Source organism: Amblyraja radiata, chromosome 17, assembly GCF_010909765.2.
Source record: "Amblyraja radiata isolate CabotCenter1 chromosome 17, sAmbRad1.1.pri, whole genome shotgun sequence".
Taxonomy (NCBI): Eukaryota; Metazoa; Chordata; class Chondrichthyes; order Rajiformes; family Rajidae; genus Amblyraja; species Amblyraja radiata.
Window position 1 is genome coordinate 38,272,155 of NC_045972.1, and position 21,209 is coordinate 38,293,363.

Below are 21,209 nucleotides of genomic sequence, written 5' to 3' on the forward strand. Positions count from 1 at the left end.
ATTGTTGAAACTTAGGGCTGTGATTCTTTAATCGGTCCATGGCATAACTTGTATGAATGCTTCTGTTCTTGGCCATTTTGAAAAGTTCCCCTCTCTTATCCAAAGCATAAAATTAAAGGAAATGTACATAATGACATGAATGCAGAGTGTAAGTGGAGAAGCAGCACATGCTGAATCAATTACCATCTGCACAGTTAATGCATTTTGACAGTTAATAACTTTTTTATATTGTTGGCACTCTCTGTGTGTGCCTCGGTTGTTGATTTTATTATGATTGATGTCTGATCCATGCCGCACCAGTACCAAGGTAATTACAGTCGGCACTTCATGGCTCAAGGCGAACAAGAAAGGCAAGAAAGGGAGGTTTTCCAACGAAACATGAGAAGTCGTCTCGAGTCATTCAAATCCACCAAACATAATGTCTACCCTTCAAAGAACAAATGCAGACATAAAAAGGAGCACAAATGTCAGAAAAAGGCAAGTTTCTTTGCAGTTGCACAAAGTTGGTTTTATACTATAAGGCCAAGGAATGTTTTCAGGGGCAAAACTTATTTCCACATCTGTTGTTACAGGAACAATAATCCACATGAAAGGGGATTAATTCTTTAATTTTCCTGCTCTACAGGCATATTTTATTTCAGTGAGTGGTAAGCTGAATCATGTATGACAGTGCTCCAGGCTAAAACAGTTTTGAAAGACCTTTCTACATTGGATTCAGTTTTAGTTCAGTTTTGTTGGTTGATGGATTTTCCATCTTTTAAAGTTCCTATCAAATGATATCATATTAAGTACAGATTTATTCAAATACATTCTCCTCAATTTGCTTATTATCTACCACAAGCAATCAAGACTTTGCACTGCAGTCTGTAAAGGTCTAATCAACTCTTGGTTGAATATATATTGTGAATATTTTATAATCTCAAGATAGTCTCAACTGGCAAGCTTCTGTTTCCAAGATTAAAACAGCAACCGAACTTAAGAAGACTTTGTTCACATTTTCCTTCTGCTCACTTTTAGTGAAGGTCTCTGGGCAAAATAGGACAGGAACAGAAAATTCTGGAAATGCATGGTAGGTCAGACTATATCTGAGAGAAAATAACATGGTAACCATTTAACCCTTTCAATTTTGTGAACAATGATTAACTCTGTCATGGGTGACTAATGCCTATTTTTTAATACATTTGAGTCATCGAGAGAAAATATGGAAGGATAATTTTAACCTAACTCACTGATGGAAAACTAATGCAATCATATGGATTTAATACTGCCTGATACTGATTTCAACAGAGAGTGAAATTGGGCAGAGCCTAAAAAATATTAGTTTTATAATTGGCAATTTTAGGTTAAAGTTGCCTTGAGTCTTATTTGACTTCATATTTATGTAATTGACTATATTTATATTGCATCTCAATGACTTGCATTCAGTCTGCCTTCTGAAATGTGCATGGTAAGTTTAACACTCTATTCTCTCACTTTGTGCCATTGGAAGCCTTAACATTTTATCACTGAATGCTCTAATGGTCCTTGAATTTGATAGAAATATTCAGCACTAACCTCTTTCACTGCAGAATCTACAACACAACACACTAACAGATAAAACATCAGTTTGAAGTTCATTTCTTCTAACATCGAAGTATGCGGTACAAATAATGAATAGAATTATGTACTCATTTTTTATGTTAAATTGTTAAGTTCAAGAAAATCAGTTATCAGCCTGCATCTGTTTTACTTCCAACTTCATTCGGTGCCTTTATGTGGTTTCCAACAGAGAGTTGTTGAAGGTGCAAATGGCCAAGTACCTAATGATAAGTTACAGCGAAATGTCAGCTGGCATGATACAAGTAAGTCTGTGATTGATTCATTTACTTACAATTTAAAAGAACGCTCTTTCCCTGCACATGATCTTTCTGTGTCGTTCTTTGAAAATCAAGATATATATTGAAGCATTTTCCTTAAAATTTCCCTAACGAGTTTGGATGTTCAACCAAACTCCTTCAATAAATGGCACCAATAAACTGGGAGGTGACCCTGTAATTCAATATATACCCAGATATTGCTGCAGATAGGGGTTATTGTTGGGAATGTATTAGGATTTCCTTATGGATAAGGCTGGGTAACTCAAATTTTTTTTTTCTAGTATCCCATTTAGCAGGGGCGGAAATCCCGGGGGGGGGGGGGCCAGGGGACACACGTCCCCCCCTGTTTTGAGAGGTGGGGTCGATCCCCCCCATTTTTTGTAATCCGGATTTTAAAACCCAGTAAAATCTCCACTTTCAGCGAGACAGTGGGGGTGGGACTGCTGATCGAGGGCGCCGATTGGATGAGAGAGACGTCGGTCAGCAGGCAATGGGGGCGGGACATGATGATTCAGCGCGATCATTGGAGGAGGGAGGAGGGGGGGTGGGACTGAGGATAGAGTGCGGTGATTGGAGGAGGGAGACGTGCCAAAACACTCTCGGTACAGACCTGCGCCTCATCCGCAGCCAGGATCGATCCCGGCTCTCCGGCGCTGCCCCATCCCCACGCCCGGGGGTGGCCAGAGACGTCGGGAGTCATAAGGGAGCTGTACCCCCAGGCCCACGGCCAGTGCAGAGAAGCAGCGCAAAACCCAGCTCAACTCTGCCTGTCCCGTCAGGTTAACCTACAGCCCTGCCTGGACTTGCGGGAAATATGGCCCAGGTTTACAGCCAGCGCGGAGAAGCAGCACTGGTGTCCCGTCAGTCCAGGCAGGGCTGTAGGTTAACCCGGCGAGACAGGCAGAGTTGAGCTGCATTTAGCGCTGGATTGAGCCTCCGAAGCCTCGCGCGCGCGTGTGTGTGTGTGTGTGTGTGTGTGTGTGTGTGTGTGTGTGTGTGTGTGTGTGTGTGTGTGTGTGTGTGTGTGTGTGTGTGTGTGTGTGTGTGTGTGTGCGCATGCGTGCGCGGCCGCCAAAAAAATGTGTCCCCCCTGTCTCCCGCTCCCCTCCATATTTTGATAGCGATTTCCGTGCCTGCCATTTAGGAAAAGGTTTATGCAGATAAAGACTGGATTCCCTCTTTCCAGCAAAGCCTTTTGGAAATATTATTGAACACGTGCAGGATCTTTGATCAAATCAATCCATCCCTGAAGAACAAGCCAAAGTCTAAAGAGTAGTAGCCTATAGTCGTCGCCTATATAGTGAAGAATCTAATGTTTTCTTTCTATTCACCCAAGTTCCAGTTTTTGTGGAAGTTGACTCAGAAGATGAAGAAAAGAATAACTCTAAGAAGGTAAAAGAGCAAGAGGATGATGAGGGCATCACCTTCATGGCACTCAGGGTGGATGAGAATGTACAAGAAAGAAAGATTTCAGGTACAAAACAGACTTGTGAACCAAATTGTACGCTGGCCCTGATATTTACAAGCAGGGTTTGAAGGAGAGCAGAATGGGTGAAGAATCCACCAAGGCCGGGTGTGGAGGACCTGGCAACTCATTATCACTTTGTTGTTCTCTTTCCTCCATAGCTGGCAATCAAAATGACGCAGAGACACAAGGGCTTGCAGATGCTGGAATCTTGAGCAAAAAAAACAACTGCTGAAGGGACTCAGCGGTTCATGCAGCTGGCAATCATATGATGCCCTGGCTGGTGGCTGGTAGGGAGATTAGTGCAGCTGAATACCATCAGAAAGGGAGGGTCAACAATCAAGATAGAGATGGTGGGAAGGGAAGTAGAGGCCTTCGGAGCTGATGAGGCTGGAGAGTGAAACTAATTATTAGAGGAGCCCTAAAAGCCCTACATGGCCCAAAGAAGGTACATCATTTGTAGGACATGCATTTCCCTCGAGCCTTTCCTGGGAAATCTATGCATCAGAGCCCAATTTAAAAGCACCTCTCAAGAGCAAGACACTCTAACAAGATGTTATTCACTTCAAACATAATATACCAGTTGGTTAGAGGCCCATTCTCCATAAATCCAATCATTGTATGCCCTTTAATATGGGAATGTTGGTGCTGATTAAGGGGTAAATCTATTGAAAGGAATAGGAAAGCTAATGTAATTTGTCTGTGCTGTGAGGGTGCTTTTCACAAAAAGAAAGTTTAAGGGAGAAAGGGAAGTTAGGGAAGCAGTGAGCCACAGGGTCATACATCGTGGAAATATGGCATCATATGGAGAATGGTAAATTAGATTTAAAAGTGGCTACATTGCAGAAAACTAAGTGTGGCAGATGTGTAACTATGAGTAATATTTGAAAAGACTGGGATTGTTTTCTCTGGAATAGGAAAGGTTATATGAACTCTTGTTTAAGGTGTATGGAATTAAAAGGGATTTGGATAGAGTAAATGACCAATTACACTCAACAAAGTGGTCAAAAAACAGAGAGCAATGGTTTAAAATCATTGGCAGAAGGGTTTGATAGGACACAGGGTTTTTTTTGCCTGGAGAGTTATAGATATCTGATATTCTTTGCCTGAAAATATGATAAAGGCAGAAAACCAACACATTCCATGAGTGGCTGGACGCGCATTTGAAGGGCTCTGGCCTGCTGAGTTACAGGTCAAGTGCTGGATGGGTGGAATGAAGTTGGCTGGATGTTTCTTGATGAACACAGAAACAATAGGATGAAGAGTCTCCCTCTGTGTCATAAGTTGTCTGTGATGCTATAAGTACTAATTTATGACAAAAAGGCACGTCTTTACCCTCAGGGAGTCAAAGGCAATCATAACACATAACTCAACTGTCGTATTAGTTTATCCATGAAATGTTTTGCGTCATCAACAAAGACTTTGTAATAAACCTTGTGGGGTGGGGTTTGAGATATTTTTAATTGTGTTAGATATTCCAATATAAAACTATTCTTTCCAAAAGTAGTTCCAATTACTGTTTAACTAAATGCACAGAATATAATTTCACCAGGATCCCATTCAGCATGGTACATCTGCCTTAGCCCAGCGTTCCATTCCCAAACATGAAAACAGCTTTATTAGAAATAACTTTATTTCTTTATCGTCTTTTGTAAGACTTGATATGTGGAGCTGTACTATAAGGTACATATATGTAGCATGGAATCTTTCAGGCAGTTTCCTGCCATATGGCAATTAAGTTTCCTCATTCAACTCTGAATACAGTTTTCCTAAATTAAACAAAGTGCAGAATCAACAGTAGTCAAACTTTCAAAATGGTGATGACAGCAACAAATAACTCTCAAAAACCCCTGATTCATCCATTTGCTACAGTGTGCAAGCAAGACCGAAGTATTGGTCATAAGGTACAATCAAAATATTCCCAACTTTGAACTTAAATGTTGACTGTAGTTACCTTTGGAAGGCTGAACATTAATTGGCTCTTTACCATTCTCTTGGGTTTATTTTGGTGCAGTAGCTGTGAAATGGGGCTAGAGCCATTTTTTTCATCATGAGCCGTGAACTTGCTATTCATAAACTGGAAGTCACAGGTCCAGCACACCTTCCCCACAATAACCCCAATCTTCAACTTGAACTATTTAAAGGGATCATTGATGTGGGAGAGTGAAGAGCAGGGGTAGAAGGACCGCGAGTTGGAGGTTCAATCCACAGCATCATCTTGCCCTGGTCCACTGTGCCATGTACCTCTCTTATACCAAACCAACGGATGACTGCATGAATACACAGGATATCCTTTAACCCAGAAGTTGTGAAAAATGTATATTATATAAAAATATAACTTTAAACAAATAGATGGTCTCAATTCTATTGGTCCACCATCCTGACCCAGTCTGGCCTGTATGTGAATCCAGACCCACCCATGTACTCTTCAGAGACAACGAGGGAAGGACAATAAACACTAGCATTGTCAGTGATGCTCATTTAAGTCCAAATCTTGATGGACAGAAATTGTTGGTGGACAATGAAAGTATATTGCATGTTACGTCTACTAGTGCAGCTTTTGGAAAATGGGAATTGGTAATGTTTGCACAATCATTGACCATATCTGTGTTGCCACGGCATTCATTTGCTTGGATCCTTGCTATTGACATTGACCTCAGTCGTTCTTCCTCGTGCCACTCAACTATGACCCAGGAGAATTTCTTAACCTTGTGTAGGAAGATGAACCTTCTCCTTCCCCTCACCTCTACCAAGGCCTCTAGAGCTACATGTGAAGGCAAGTTTGCCCCCTCACACCTATAATCTGCCATGGCTTCCAGCTTGCCCCATTAGTTACAGCCACAGAGCACCCTTCTTTTAGGAGTGGAAGTCATGGTTTTAGTCAGTTCTTATTATCTTTATTTGCTGCCTTTAGCCACTTCAGAAATTTGATCCCTTGGATATATGCTAAGGTAATAACTAATGTAGTTAAACCTGACCAAATCCTGATTATGTTAGGAGCACAAATGTTATTCAAATCCTGTGTCACATCAAAAGGACACATTAATTATGCTTCTCTATTTCAGATAGCAGATGTTTTCTGTCACTTTACAACTTTTCCCTTTGCTGTTTTAAACCACCGCCACCAATTAATGTTGCATTATTTGTTTTAAGTTAAGCAATAGGTCTCACATTTTCTTTTCTGGTGTTAAGCTCTTTTGAGGATAACTCAAGTCTTGTTTTAGTCACCAGCCAAATCAGTGATGGCACAGAATCGGAGATTTGCAAGAAGGATCCACCTTGGAAGTTTCAAAATGATGAACCCATCCTTTCACAGAGTGCTCAGCTAGTGCGGCCCGGTTACATTCATCTCCACGAGATCAGAACTAACTCAGCAGACTCGCAATTGTCCACTGAAGCAAAAGAGCAACAACAAACAAATCAACAGTAAATAACGGAATTATCAAATACTTCCTTCTGCTGGTCGTCAATTATCTTCGCCTTCTTTCCTTTCTTCAATCTGGAATACTTACACTTTCCTTTTTTAAGGTGCAATAGTTTGAGCCAATATCAACTTTTATAAAAATAGAGCATGTTTCTGTTTGCTAACTTTCATGCTGGCTATTGACGGAAAATATAACTTAATTCACAGAGACATTGACACTGACCTTTGGGGCAGACGCCTCAAATATACTTCAATATACACAGAATTATAAATTAAGTTAATTTTTACTAAAATGAAAATCTTTCTGGACTCACTAATGGTTTGTGCACTGGTTCAGTGAGAAAATATACATTCATCTTTTCATCATGCCTTTAAAAATAGCTATGTTTAAAACACTTTTATACGCATCTTTTATTAATATACAAGCTAAAGTTACATGACCATATGTATATAAGTTTCAAGCTAGGTTGTGGAGCAGAACAGTAGTGGGGAAAACCCTTTTTTTTAGGAGAAAGGCCAAGGAAGTATTTTTAACTGGTTAATTGCAAAGCCGAACAGCAAATAAAAAGAAGGAAAGGTATAGCAGAGTGATTATGCTTCAGGAATAAGAGCTGCGCTTGAGGAATAAGAGCTGAGGCTGTCGCTGAATACGCACTCGGTCTGCCAAGGCCTACTGGTTCTCCCAGTTGTTAAAACCATTTAAATTCTCCTTCCCGTTCCCATTCCCACACTGATCTTTCTGTCCTGGTTTGAGGCCACAAGTAAACTGGAGGAACAGCACCTCATATTCCACTTGGGTAGCTTACAGCCCAACATATGAACATTAAATTCTCTAATTTTAGGTCATCTCTATCCCCCCCCTCCCCCCCGCTTTCATCCCCCAGCTTCACAATCTGCAACTCTAACAACCTGTCCCGCACCTTTTGTTCTTATCTCTCCTTGTTGCCGGCACTGCTTTCTTCTGGCCTTTTCTTACCCCCAGTTCCTTCCCCTATACTTTCAGTCTGAAGGGTCCTGATCTGAAACATCACCTATGTTTCTGTTTCTATCCTTTTTCTCTTGAGATGCTGCTTGACCCGCTGCGTTACTCCAGCACTTTGTGTCCATCTTCTTTAACATTATCCATGTTCTCCAGGGATGCTGCTTGACCCGCTAACTTACTCCAGCATTTAGTGTCTTCCATCACACTTGTTCTTATTTTGCTATTGACGTAATTACTCAAGAGGCTTTGTGTTGACTGTATTCAGGTATATTTTCTGAGACTTTATAGTATCTATAACTACTTGACTTTTTTAATCATCTGATAATCATGAAACATGGTGATGGTCTCTCCAGTGTCTCTTGCTTACTAAATTTTAAGTTGCTCGAAGTTGCCTCGAACTCTACAACTATTAATTTTCAACTTGCTTGCATCTTTTTCACTAATCTTGTGCTGCCTTTACTCTTATTGTTGTGCATTTATTAATAGTTTTATAATAAATGTTTTTTATAAATGCATTTTTAGGATGCATATATGTACGTTTTTAAATATTGTTAAAATGTACTGTTTTAAACTTGTATATCTCAGGTAATTCTGAATATGTTCAAAGCCCAAGCGTTTTCGCATTATCTCCTACTTCTGCCGAGAAAGAGTTTCCCTGGAAAGGTGATGCAAGTGATCTTTCAGCCTGTGTGTCATCGGAAACGACCAAGAATGTGCCAGTCGACTTGCAGTGTGCCTGGGAGCACAGCATGTCATCGGTTGAGAGCCTGGTCTCACCTACTATGTCCGATGTAGTGTTTCAGCCAAGGACCTTGAACTTCATGTTGGAGGAACGCACAGCTTCAGCTGCCGTGCCACGGCACCGTGTTCATTTCCAGTTCCCTGATGTTTGTACTGCAGGCAGAAGGAGCGGCGCTGAGGACACCATTGAGTGTATTCAGCAGCAAGAGCTGCAGCCACTTATGTCTGCTGAAGGTGCTAACAGACCAGTTCCATCAGCTGGGTTTGTGAGTACCAGATGGTCTGCATCATTCTACAGACCTTCCTATGCCTCAGCACTGAAATCTTTGGTTACCTCAACACAACATACCATGAAACAATCTGAGAAGTCTGGTAATAAACAGACAGAACTTTAATCACATTTCTCATGCGAGAAAAACAAATATAAGTGGACAATTGCATTTTAGTTTCATGAACCATTGAATATGTGCTTTGGAAATGCTGGAGAGCTCAAGCCATTTTGGATGGTTGGTAATTATGGTAAACTGTTAGCAAACAAATATATATATATATATATTGTATTTATGTGATCAGACTTTCTAATAATGTTTCTATTATGGAAATGAAAATGTTCGATCTTCAGATGTGAATGTTGGGGATGATTTCCTTGATGTGGTTACTCACAAGCAGAATAGTTTATGGTTCTGAGAGATCCATTTTTGTTGGTGATAGGAGGGGGAGGAGGTGCGAGATAAGTGCCTCACACTGATGGATTTGTATAATGGGACAGTCAAGGAATGGGATAAACAAGAAAGAGCTGCTGACTAACTGGAGGGATGTCAGAGATTATGGCCTTGCCGAAGGTACAGGGAGACTGGTCTGATATTTTTGGATGGAACCATCTGTGTATAATCAAAATAAATCTGAGGAGATTGTTCAAACAAAATATGTAATTTTCTTTCCACTGGTTTATTATTCCCATTTTGGCAATGGGCAGTTTGGAAGTAAATAATTGAGTCTGCACCACGAGAAGATATTGCCACCTTTTAATGTTTGAAAGTAATAGAACTCCATAGATGAAAACCTACCCTTATAAACTATGCATATGGTAATCCCAAATCTCCACCTGTTTAATCAAACATTGTATTCGATGCGAAGGAAGAAAATAGTTGACAGTAGGAAAGCAACAGTGAGGCGGTTAGGTGCCCAAATGGCAAATGAAATCCTATCCGAAGAAAAGTGAGGTAATGCATTTTGAGAGGACAGCTAAGGTGGAATCCATAGAATGGTCATCATTCTGAAACATTTAGCTTTTTATTTTCTTTCTATAGATGTGCCATGACATACTGAATATTTCTAGCATTTTTTTCTTTCAGTTTCCAGCATCTCCAATATGTTGCTTTAGAATACGCACATTCCTTCATTTATAAAAGGGAAGGATTCATGGAAAAGGTTTTATTATTCAAGATTTTGTCAATTGGAAAGGTTGTTTTTATGAGCATTTTGATACTTTCTCATGGATCGAGTGGTGTGCCATTTGTTATTACAAAATATAGGTTTGTAAATTGAGGATATGTACCACAAAGATCTAATAGCATTACAGGGAAAATGAATAATTTGAACCATTCTGTGCTAAGAATTATAGTCAGAAAACGTGGAAACAAGTCTTCGGCCCAACTTGCCCTCACCGACCAACATGTCCCAGCTGCACTAGTCCCACATGCCTGTGTTTGGCCCATATCCATCTAAACCTGCCCTGTCCATGCACCTGTCTAAGTGTTTCTTAAATATTGCAATAGTCCCTGCCTCAACTACCTCCTCTGGCAGCTCATTCCATACATCCACCACCCTTTGAGTGAAAAGGTTAGCCCTCAGATTCCTATTAAATATTTTCCCCTTCACTTTAAACCTATGTCTTCTGGGCCTTAATTCCCATACTCTGTGCATCTAAGAATTGTATAAGAATAGAGTGAATGTCCATAAATCCATGTTGAAAAGCTATATGGGATAACTTGCTTTTATTGGCTCAATGCATTGAATGCATTGGAGAATTCATACTAGCATTGCACTAAACACAACTTTGCACTAAAGTCACAACTAGAGTGGTGTGTACAGATCTGGTCCCAACCTTCATATGAAAAGGACTACCAAAAAATAAGTGATTTCCAACAATGTTGCCTGAGTTTGAGAAGTTTAGGTATGATAAAATATTGGCAAGGCTGAGGATGTTTTCTCTGGAACAAATAATACTGAGAGGAAATTTAATAGGGGTGTATAAATGATGAGACTTGGGATTATCTAGAAGGATACATTTCCCTTAGTAAAAAGGTTCAAAGGTCCTCGTGAAGCAGTCAATAGTCGGGTTTATAGTTCAAAGTTGAGTAGGAACACTAAAGGGGTGTTAAAAAAGTTTTTTCCCCGCTGACCTTTTTGGTTAACATGAAGGTGGTTAATGAATTATATCTTTGGCGTTGTGAATTTTAATGATTGAAGTGTTTTTTATTTTACCCTTTTCTGCATTATGTGCCATTCACTCATCAATTTTGCCTTTTAGTACAATATTTAAACATTTGGATCAATTTCCTATCATTAATATGCTACATCATTCCTGGCTGGTCTTGGATTTGATGTTACACTATTGAAAGTGAGTATTCCTTGAGGTTTTAGCTAACATGAGGAAGATTAATTAATGAGGTCAACAAATGAGGTTTGCATCCAGATACACAAAGACTGGTCAAGTGTGCCTTTAGGGATATCCCATGTCTCCAAGCAGCCAGCCTGTGAATCTGTTTTGAGGAATCCGTAAGGGTGGACTGGGAATCTTGCTCAGGTTTGGAGAAAAATCTTCTTGTGTTGCAGACACAAATCTAAAATGTAATTCAGTTGTGTAAAATTAACTTTGTTAACCTATATTGATGTAAAAATCCCTGTGCCTTCATTTTGGAAGAAATTCTCTAATTATCTCCAAAACTGAATGTGTTAAATGGCAAAATGTGTATTTGTTGAAACTGCATTATTAATTAACTTTCTTGATAATTTTTTTAAGTATCTGCCTTGCTTGGTTGTTGGTAAATTTGGTTTATTTATTCATTTACGTAAATAATGCAATACTGTTTACCGACAAGTTATTAAATGTGAAATTTACTACCTTTGAACTTATTCTGTCAAAAGAAACAAAATACAGTTATATTAATTTAAAATAAATTAAGCATTGATAATGGTCATTTTTGGAACTTCCTTTGTTTCTATAAACATAAGAAACAGGAGCTGGAGTAGGTAGGTTGATACCTAGATCCAGCTTCACCATTCAATATGATTATGGCCAAGTCAAGTCAAGTTTATTCGTCACATACACATACGAGATGTGCAGTGAAATAAAAAGTGGCAATGTTCGCGGACATTGTGCAAAAAACAAACAAACAAACAAACTACAAACAGAATGGAACAGAATCACATATTCTTTTACATATTAAATATTGTGGTCGGTAGGAAAAAGGGGGGGGGGGGGTGGAAACGGCAATTAAAAAAAAACCCAGTAGAATGGTACAGTAAAGTTAGTCCCTGGTGAGATAGGAGTTTACAGTCCTAATGGCCTCTGGAGAGAAACTCCTTCTCAACCTCTCCATTCTCACAGCATGGCAACGGAGGCGTTTGCCTGACCGTAGCAGCTTGAACAGTCCGTTGCAGGGGTGGAAGGGGTCTCCCATGATCTTATTGGCACTGGAGTTGCACCTCCTGATGTATAATTCCTGCAGAGGGGCGAGTGAAGTTCCCATAGTGCGTTCGTCCGAACGCACTACTCTCTGCAGAGCCTTCTTGTCCTGGGCAGAGCAATTCCCAAACCAGATGGTGATATTTACGGACAAGATGCTTTCCACAGCCGCTGAGTAGAAGCACTGGAGGATCCTCGGAGACACTCTGAATTTCCTCAATTGCCTGAGGTGGTAAAGGCACTGCCTTGCCTTACGAGTGCTGCAGCGTGTGATGTCCATGTCATATCCTCAGAGATGTGGACTCACAGGTATCCCAGGCAGGTCCATTCTTGGCCTGAACACCACCTTCCTGCTCGGTACCTGTATCCCTTGGCTCCCTTGGAGGCTTCATCTTGAGCACATTCAATGATTCCGCCTCCAAAGCTCCCCTTAGCAGCGAATACCTGCGAATAATTACAATTCTTTCTCATGATCTTAAACAAAACCATTTAACCTTTCTTTCTATGTCACTTTATCTCAGGAATCAACGTAATGAACCTTCTCTATTCTGCCTTCAATAGAAACGCATCCTTTCTTAAACATGGAGATTGGATTGTATGCAATATCCCTGGTGTGGTCTTATCAGCATCAAATTTTCCCTGCAGTTATATTCCACCCCTTGTACTATCATTTTGTATTTTGTTTACTGGAACTCCTCCACCCGATCAAATATATACCATTTTGTAGTCTTGCTTCATTTGAATAAACAGTAGAACTCCATTAATTTGGCATCTGATTGTGTAGGATTCCTGATGGACTAGCATCTGTTTTACCCATTAGTCTAAAATGTGAGTTGGGGTCTGGAGTGGCAAGTAAGGTGTGTGACCTGAGCTGGAGGTATGGGCTGCATCCGGAGCCAGGTGCATGGCCAAAGTCAGGATTGGGACTGGAACTCCAGGAATGAGGAACATGAGTCATTTGTGGCCAGAGTCAGGGTCTCAAGAGCTTGTATATTTCCTGCTCCCTCACCAGGTACACTGGAAATATGTGATAATATTGTGTGTCACGTGAAAATATGAAATAAAAGTGTTTTGAGGATATTAATTGGAACAATTTCTGCGAAACTGGAACATCTACTAGTTTGGCACTAGGTCTCAAAGGTGATGAATTACATTAGGTTTACTACTAAATGTTTTTACATTTCCTTAGACCAAAGTAGATAACTTTCACATTTCCTACATTATATTCCATTCACCAACTACTCACCCACTGTTCTAATTCATCGATTCCATTCTGTGTCACCAGGCTTTTTGTGTCATAGAAACATAGAAAATAGCTGCAGGAGGCCATTCGGCCCTTCGAGCCAGCACCGCATCCCCTCAACTTGTGAAACACCTATTTTTGTATCATCAGCAAATTGGCTGCTGTATAGTTCACCCTGGTCATCAACATGGATTATAATTCTTCAAGGCCCCACCAGTAATTAACGTGTCATCCTATTTGTTACTGATTGCCAATATGAAAATAATCCATTCATCCTGACTGTTTTCTGTTAGCTAACTACTGCTCTACCATTTCTAATATATTACCCTCAATCCTGAAGTGCAGTAACCTTGAAGTAGTATTATTATTAAGTAATATTATTAAGTAGTACTATTTTATACTTTCATGAAAGTAAAGATTACTGGAAAGTATAGTTTATGGTTTCCTTCGTGGTCTTGTGTTGGAGAAGCATCAAGGCAGAACTTCCTCCCTGCCATGACCTGATCTATATTCGTAGAAGAGATTAATCTGGTATGCAAAACAGGAATCCAGAGGTGCCTTCTGAATCCATCCATCTGAAGAAGGATCCCGACCCTTTTCATTTTCTCCAGAGTTGCTGGCTAAACCGCTGAGTTATTCCAGCATTTTGTGTCTATCTTGGGCATTGAGAGGATCTTGATCCTTAGGAAAGCCTATTGCTGCTAAGCGACAAAGCTCAATAGTGGTGTAGACTACAGCATCAAAATATAGAATAAAGATGCATAGTAGTCTAAAATCCTCGACTCGTCCTACATATTTTTATTTTAGACTTTCATTTGGACTGAGATTATCATTGGAGATTTAAGGAGGAGGTACTCTCCTGAAACCCTGTGGTCTGCTGGTTGTGCCTGGGTTACTGGGTCAGAGAATGGAAAATCCAATCCAATTTATCTGAAGTGCAGACAAGATTTGGATACATTGTAAACAATTCCTACACCAAGCTACCATCAAGCCTGCAGCCTCTCCCTATCCAGAGGTTCTGCAAATTATTCCATTAATCCTGTATGGGTTTATCCTTTCAGCAAAGAACAGGCAATAACGTGTGTTGGAAAGAAAATGTAATGGAACAGCTATTAAATAATAATATAAAATAACAATGGAATAATAAACAAGAATTTCAGGTACAAGTATGAAATCCACTCTTCAAGTACTCCATGTGGGCTCATAACAACTACCTCAGTTGCAGTCTCTCATTGCCAATTATTATAGGTTGTTATTAGGGATCAGGTGAATGTAGACACCACATCACAAAATTATTTTTGAATTAGTTCCAGATATTCTGTTATTTTGATTGCAAACCAATGTAACTGTATCTTTTAATAGAATATATTCCGTGTGGCTGTAAGCACAAGGTTTTCTCTAATTCTTTGTCAGAAATTTCTCTTTGGATTCAATTCAGGCTAATATTTGCTTATCTAATTGAACTGTAGTTTAAGGCCATTGCAAATTAATATGGATATGAACAGCTTTAATGGAAAACTAAATGTTAACAATGCATGTAGATGTCTTGTGATAATTACCAAGTAAATATGTACGATTAGTATTATAAAACACATTTGCAATAATAAATGAATTTAAGCAATATTTTGCTTCTTACAAAGATCAATATCTGAACATTATTAAACTGTATAAAGCGATTTTAATCAATGCAAGCATACTAAATAAATATAAATAGTATATTGTCTCAGCTGATCTAACCTTAAATGTGATATGTATTGTATTTCCAATCCATGCAAACAGAAACACATCCATAAAAGCTCCCGTACATTATGCATTAATAGAATACATATTTATATAAGTGCAAAACAACTTATAAAGCCCGGCTTTCTGGTTACCTTGGTTAAGTAAACACCTTGCTTGAAAGGAAAATTTATAGTTCTGTGAAATTTATATTTTGTGTGAGATTTCTCAGGAGTGGTGTAAAATAAACAAGCCTAGGATATCTATTAACTACCAAGCAGTTTGTGGGTAGCAAACTAATCTGCCCCAACATTTAACTATTTTTGTAAAGTTGCACTATACCAGACTTCCTTATGCAATTTTTTCAATCCATTGTCAATTTCATGCCATTCTTTTTGTGAACAATTTCATGATAGCATAATGATTCTCTGCTCCAGATTACCTTTGCTTGATGACTGCAACCCTGAATGTTTAGTGTGGCTCCCTTTGATACGTGTCCCAATCACCTAATCTCTACTTAATGCCTTGCAGCATTACTTTGATGTACTTCCAACCTAATAGAGGAGATTGAGTAACCTTTTCATTATCATCACTATGGAGTCTTGATTTCAGGGAGGTGGCAGATGAGTTGGAATATGCATGCATCCCACCAATTGAATTGTGGAGCTCTTTCTCTCCTGCACCGTCTCTCTCCTTCCTAGTAGTCATTACCATGTGTTGCTGCTTTTAGGGCTGATGTCCTATGATTGATGTGCAGCAAAATATTTCCAGCTGTACTAAGTTGTGTGAGGCCTCACTGGGAGCTGCATTCGTTCCTATTTAAACACAACCCGCGTTCAGTGCATTAAAAATGTGAGATTTGTTTAAGCAAGGATCTTTTCATAATTGTGAAACAAAATGGAAACTTCATTCCAAGGTGACACTACAGTACATTTAAACCCAGGCTTCAGAGTCAAGAATTGCATGTTAAACCAATGCCTCATTGTTTTACTATTACCTTTTTTCCCCCACATTTCTGGGTCCAATAAATAAAATATATCGATGGAAAAATGTGTGACAATTCAAGTTCAATGCCAAGTATTGCAAAATGGGGCTAAACATTTTCAGTAATGGTGTTGAAGAAGGTGGAATTTAATTGACCATAGTCAACTTCTGACTATATGATATCATCATTGAAGATAAAATAATATTTAATTAATTATTCAAACAATAATTAAAAAGTTATATGCACATACAAACTGCACTGTAGCCAGTTTCCTTCGCTCCTTAGATGCTGTCTTACCCACTGAGTTTATCCAGCATTTTTGTCTACCTTCGATTTTTCTAGCATCTGCAGTTCTTTCTTAAACATGTAGGCATGATATGGTGACATTGTGCTTATGTCAATTGACCAGTAATTTAAAATGTTGACCAATGATCTATAGACATGTATTCCATCAAGGTAGCTGGAGAATGTAAAATACAATTAATTAAATAAAACTGGTATTAGAAAGTTAGTGATTGCAATGGTGACTGTGAAACTACTAGACTGCTGCAAAGTCAACTAGTTCACTCGCATCCTTTGGGAAATGAAATCTGCTGCCCTCATTGGGCAGTCCAAAATGTCATCTCAAACTCTCAACTGATTGGCCTTGAAATGATTTCACACAACTCCAAAAGAATGGTATTGCACTGTTGAAAATTGGTGTGACAAGTTTACTTAAAATAAAACAAAAATCTGAAATAAAACTAGGAAATATGGTGGATCAGACAACGTCTGTGGAAGAGGAAACAGCTTATTATTGGAGAATTTTGGAGTCATTGGATTGGAATGGAATACTTTATAGTCACATGTGACTAGGCACAGTGAGATTCTTTGCTTGCATACCCAATGTATACAAATAGCAGCCACCTATGGCACTGACAGTTACGAAGCATGCCGGCTCCTCCTTTTGTTCTCTACCCCCCCCCCCCCCCCCAGTGGTCCCCCCACACCATGTCCTCCATTGTTCTCCCCCCCACCTTCCTCACGGTGGTCTCCCCCATGCCTGGTCCACAATTGTATAGTCAAATAAGGGAAGCATAGTGGAATTTCTAGCCAGTAATCTCACCGAGCCATTCTGGTAACAATTCTAACCACAATTTTAACATTTCAAAGAGGTGACCTTTGTCCAGAGCAATTAGATTTGGACAGTAAATGAATTTAAAACATAATTTGGATTAGTAAAGTCTGAATGCATCTGAAGCCTGAGATAAAACAGGCAACATAGGGATATAATAGCTAGGGCTGTAACTTCGCAGCTCCATAAATCTGGGTTCAAACCTGCTGTTGGCTGTGAAGTTTGCATGATTTCACTGCGACTGCCTAGGTTTCCTGTGGGTTCTCCAGTTTCCACGCAAATCCCAAAGATGTGGTAGATAGGTTAATTGGTCACTGTACGTTACCACCAGGGTAGATGGGTAAGAAAAAATTAATGTAAGAGGAAATTGCTTGCAGGGAAGTAAATGGACAAATGTTTTTTTTGTGATTGCTCCAGTGCCAGCGTAAACTCAATGGGCCAAATGGTCTCCTGTGTTTTGAGAAAGTAGGAAACAGGATATTAGAAGTAAGACTTTTGCTTTAAAACTACTGGGGCGTGATGTACATGCATACAAATCCTGTAGAGTTGGTGTGGTCAGAATTTTGTTTTCAATCCTTCATTTGCTGGCAATATCAGTACATCAATCATCAGACCTTTTCCCATGAAGCCAACAAATTATTATGCAAAACAATACAAATGATTACTTGGAAAGACTATGTCCTATAAATCAGTGATGTGAAATGCAGTGAAACACCTGTACACTGTGCCTGTAAATGAATAGTGTTCACATGATGCATACCTCGAGGTCCTGGAATATAATTGGAAACTACATCCGTCCTTCTAGGATGTGCCACCTCACCACTATCACTGCCAAATTCACACAGCTCTGCAAAAAGGTAAGTAATATGATTAAATCGTGCTGTGAACGCTACCTTAGAAAATAATACCTGCCACTGAATTAAGTACTGTAATTAAGTCTGATTCACACTCTTGCTTGTATATGTTATATAGGATCTGAAGAACTTTTAATTACCTTGTGAATTGCTCTCAGTCTCAGATATCTTGCACTTCATTTAATTGCATATAAAGTATTACATTTCTGCTTGATTTCATGATTACTTTGAAAAATTATTCCTTACTCTTTCATTGTTTACATGCAGTTGGCATTCAATTTTTGCATTATTAGTTAATAGAAACGTTTTATCTTGGTGATCAGACGCATTACATTAATTTCCAGACAAGGAGGTAAAGATCATTGTAACCCACATTCCATAATACTGCACTTGTCCATTAATCATATTTTCTCCAGGCACTGATCCAACTCTGAATTTGCCATTTATAACAAGTAATCTATTTGCAGATTTTTCATTTTTAGCAACAATGCAGCACAATGTTAAAGCAGCAAATATGCCACATTCTAATTATACTGTTCCAGTACTATTAATCTCTTCAAGTAGGTCCAGTTATGCATTCACAACAAGCCTCTGGCCTGGATGGTGTGATAGGTGAAACTTGGCGAGTGACACATGGAGAAGAGGCAGTGTGTAATGTGCTTGGAACTTAATCCTTAAACGTTTATGGCGAATATTTAATAAGACTGTTGCTGAAGAAATTGATACACCAAATAATGTCTTCTCAATTTTCTGATAGAAATTTGGATTTATGCAAATGGTAACAGAAGGGGGCAATTTGCAATGGATATAATACATCATGAATGGCAGAGATAATTAACAGTGTGAAATTTTATGTAAACGTGTACAACAGCTGAGAGAAATTGCCAAAGAAAGTTTGAGAAAGTCTTTGAAAGTAAGTCCAGTCATTAGATGTCAAATAGATGACAAATAATACAGGAACTAGTGACTATCTTCTACCCAGTTGTACTGGTTAAACACAAACTATTTGCAAGCGTCAGAAGCTTTTCTGCTGTATCCATTTTTTTTTAGAGATGCAACGCAGAAAAAGGCCCTTCGGTCCACGGAGTCCGCGCTGACCATTAACACTATATTACACACACTAGGAACAATTTACAATTATATCAAGCCAATTAAACTACAAACCTGTATGGTTTTTGGAGTGTGGGAGGAAACCAGAGATCCAGGAGAAAACCCACGCAGGTCATGGGGAGAACGTACAAACTCCATACGGACAAGCACCCAAAGTCAGGATCGAACCCAGGACCCTGGTGCTGTAGGGCAGCAACTGTACCACTGAACCACCGTGTACTTGTTATTTTTATTACTTTAAAACAGAGCCATTCTCAGTGATGGTGACTTGAAAGGTAAAGATATTAGATAACTAATCTGATTGATATAACTTCTTTGGTAACATAAAGCAGGGAGAGTTCTTGGCTCTTCACCCGTCTCAATATTATATCACTGTAAAACAACGCTGTAAGAACAGGTAGATAGGTGCCTGAAGAAAGTTTTAGATTCATAACACTAAATTAATTTTAGTATAATGTAACTTTGTGGGATTACAAATGTGATAATAGTAACTCCTTAATGTTTATATATCCACGATCAAGCATTTACTCCTACATTGCAGCAAAGCATTGCATCAGAAACCATTAGCTTTGAAAGCTTTATTAATCTTTGACTTATTCAATGGTTTCCAGGAACGCCCTTTGTCTTTCTGTAGCATTGAGGGTTCTTTGTGCTGTAGAGCAGAGTGGGCTAGCAGCCAAATTTAAAAGTTGAATCAAATGACTTTGTACGTGTTTGATCTCTGTATTTATCATCCTACTCAGTGGGTCTCCAATAACCTATCTTTCTGATTAGAAAAAATGCTCTAAGTTTTATAGCAGCTTTCATGTTCTTGGGACTTTTAAAATCTCATAGTCAGTGAAGTGCTTTTGAAATGCTTTGATAGGGAGAATTGACAAACTGGACAATTTGTGTATTTGGAGATCCCTGCAGCAGCAATGAAACTGAAGAACTATTACCTGCCATGCATTGTCATGCCTCTCCCCCTTTCCAGCTTTCTTCTTCCCCCCCCCCCCCCTCCCCCAGCCCCCAGCCCCACAGTCAGTCTGAAGAAGAGTCTCGACCCAAAACATCACCTATCCATGTTCTCCAGAATGGCTGCATGACCTGCTGGGTTACTTTGAGACACGTTGTGTCCTTTTGTAGAACTCTCACATTTGATTGATAGATACAGCTTGGAAACAGGCCCTTCATCCCACTGACAATTGATGACCATCACTACCATGTTCACACTAGTTCTATGTTATTCCACTTTTGCATCCACTTCCAACACACGAGGGGCAATTTATAGAGTCCAATTAATCTACAAACCCACACATGCTTGGGATGTGGGGGGAAACAGGAGCATCCAGAGGAAACTCATGCAGTCACAAGGTGAACCTGCAAACTCCACATACACAGTACCCAAAGTGAAGATCGAACCCTGGTGTCTGATGCTGTGAGGCAGCAGTGCTACCAACTGTTCTACTGTGCCACTCTTATTCAGTTCTTTGGGTTTGAGGATAATTTGGTTCCAAACTAGTTTGGTGGGCTTTAAATTGGCCATTGTGGAAACCATAGATGGAGAAGGAAGTGTTTAACGGGATAAAAGGTAATATGGAGCTTCATTCATGTAATGTGCATTTTCTAAAGGTGACTTTGAGAACATCCTTGAAACATTTGGTCCATGTTGAAACTCTTGACTTATTGAAAACTCTTGAATTCAGAGTAGAGTGTCTATTTTTAGAAGTCTGGTGTCAGGCACAGAAATTATGTGCAAGTGTAATCGGCTGAATATAATTAGAGTGTCGCTGTTGGGGATGTTGGCCTGATGCTAATGTTGGCTTCCTTACCTTTCAAATGGATTTACAGGATTTTTCATAGACAGCATTAGTGACAGACCTTCAGTGCTCCACAGGGCATGTTGCTGGATTTTTCATAAAACCATTGTGTTCCTTGGAGGTCTTGATCTTTGACACTTCTTCAGAAGCTGAAGGCACAATCTCATGGGATGCTGCAGGCAAATGTAACATTGGTTTAATATTCTAATCAAAGTGTGAAGCTCTT

The 21,209-nt window shown here is 39.4% G+C and overlaps 1 protein-coding gene across 2 annotated transcripts in view; it reads left to right on the forward strand.

Moving 5' to 3' along the window:
- Positions 1-10,192, forward strand: part of slc9a5 (solute carrier family 9 member A5) — a 116,400-nt gene extending 106,208 nt beyond the window's left edge. Inside the window, exons 13-17 of one of the 2 annotated variants that reach the window (XM_033036219.1) lie at positions 301-477; positions 1,769-1,841; positions 3,193-3,330; positions 6,546-6,747; positions 8,313-8,444. In XM_033036219.1, the coding sequence (XP_032892110.1) occupies positions 301-477; positions 1,769-1,841; positions 3,193-3,330; positions 6,546-6,747; positions 8,313-8,316 (594 nt within the window). In that variant the 3' untranslated portion in view covers positions 8,317-8,444. Of the gene's footprint in view, positions 1-300; positions 478-1,768; positions 1,842-3,192; positions 3,331-6,545; positions 6,748-8,312 lie in introns of both variants that reach the window. The other variant, XM_033036218.1, reaches the window with a different exon arrangement.
- Positions 10,193-21,209: the final 11,017 nt, after the last annotated feature.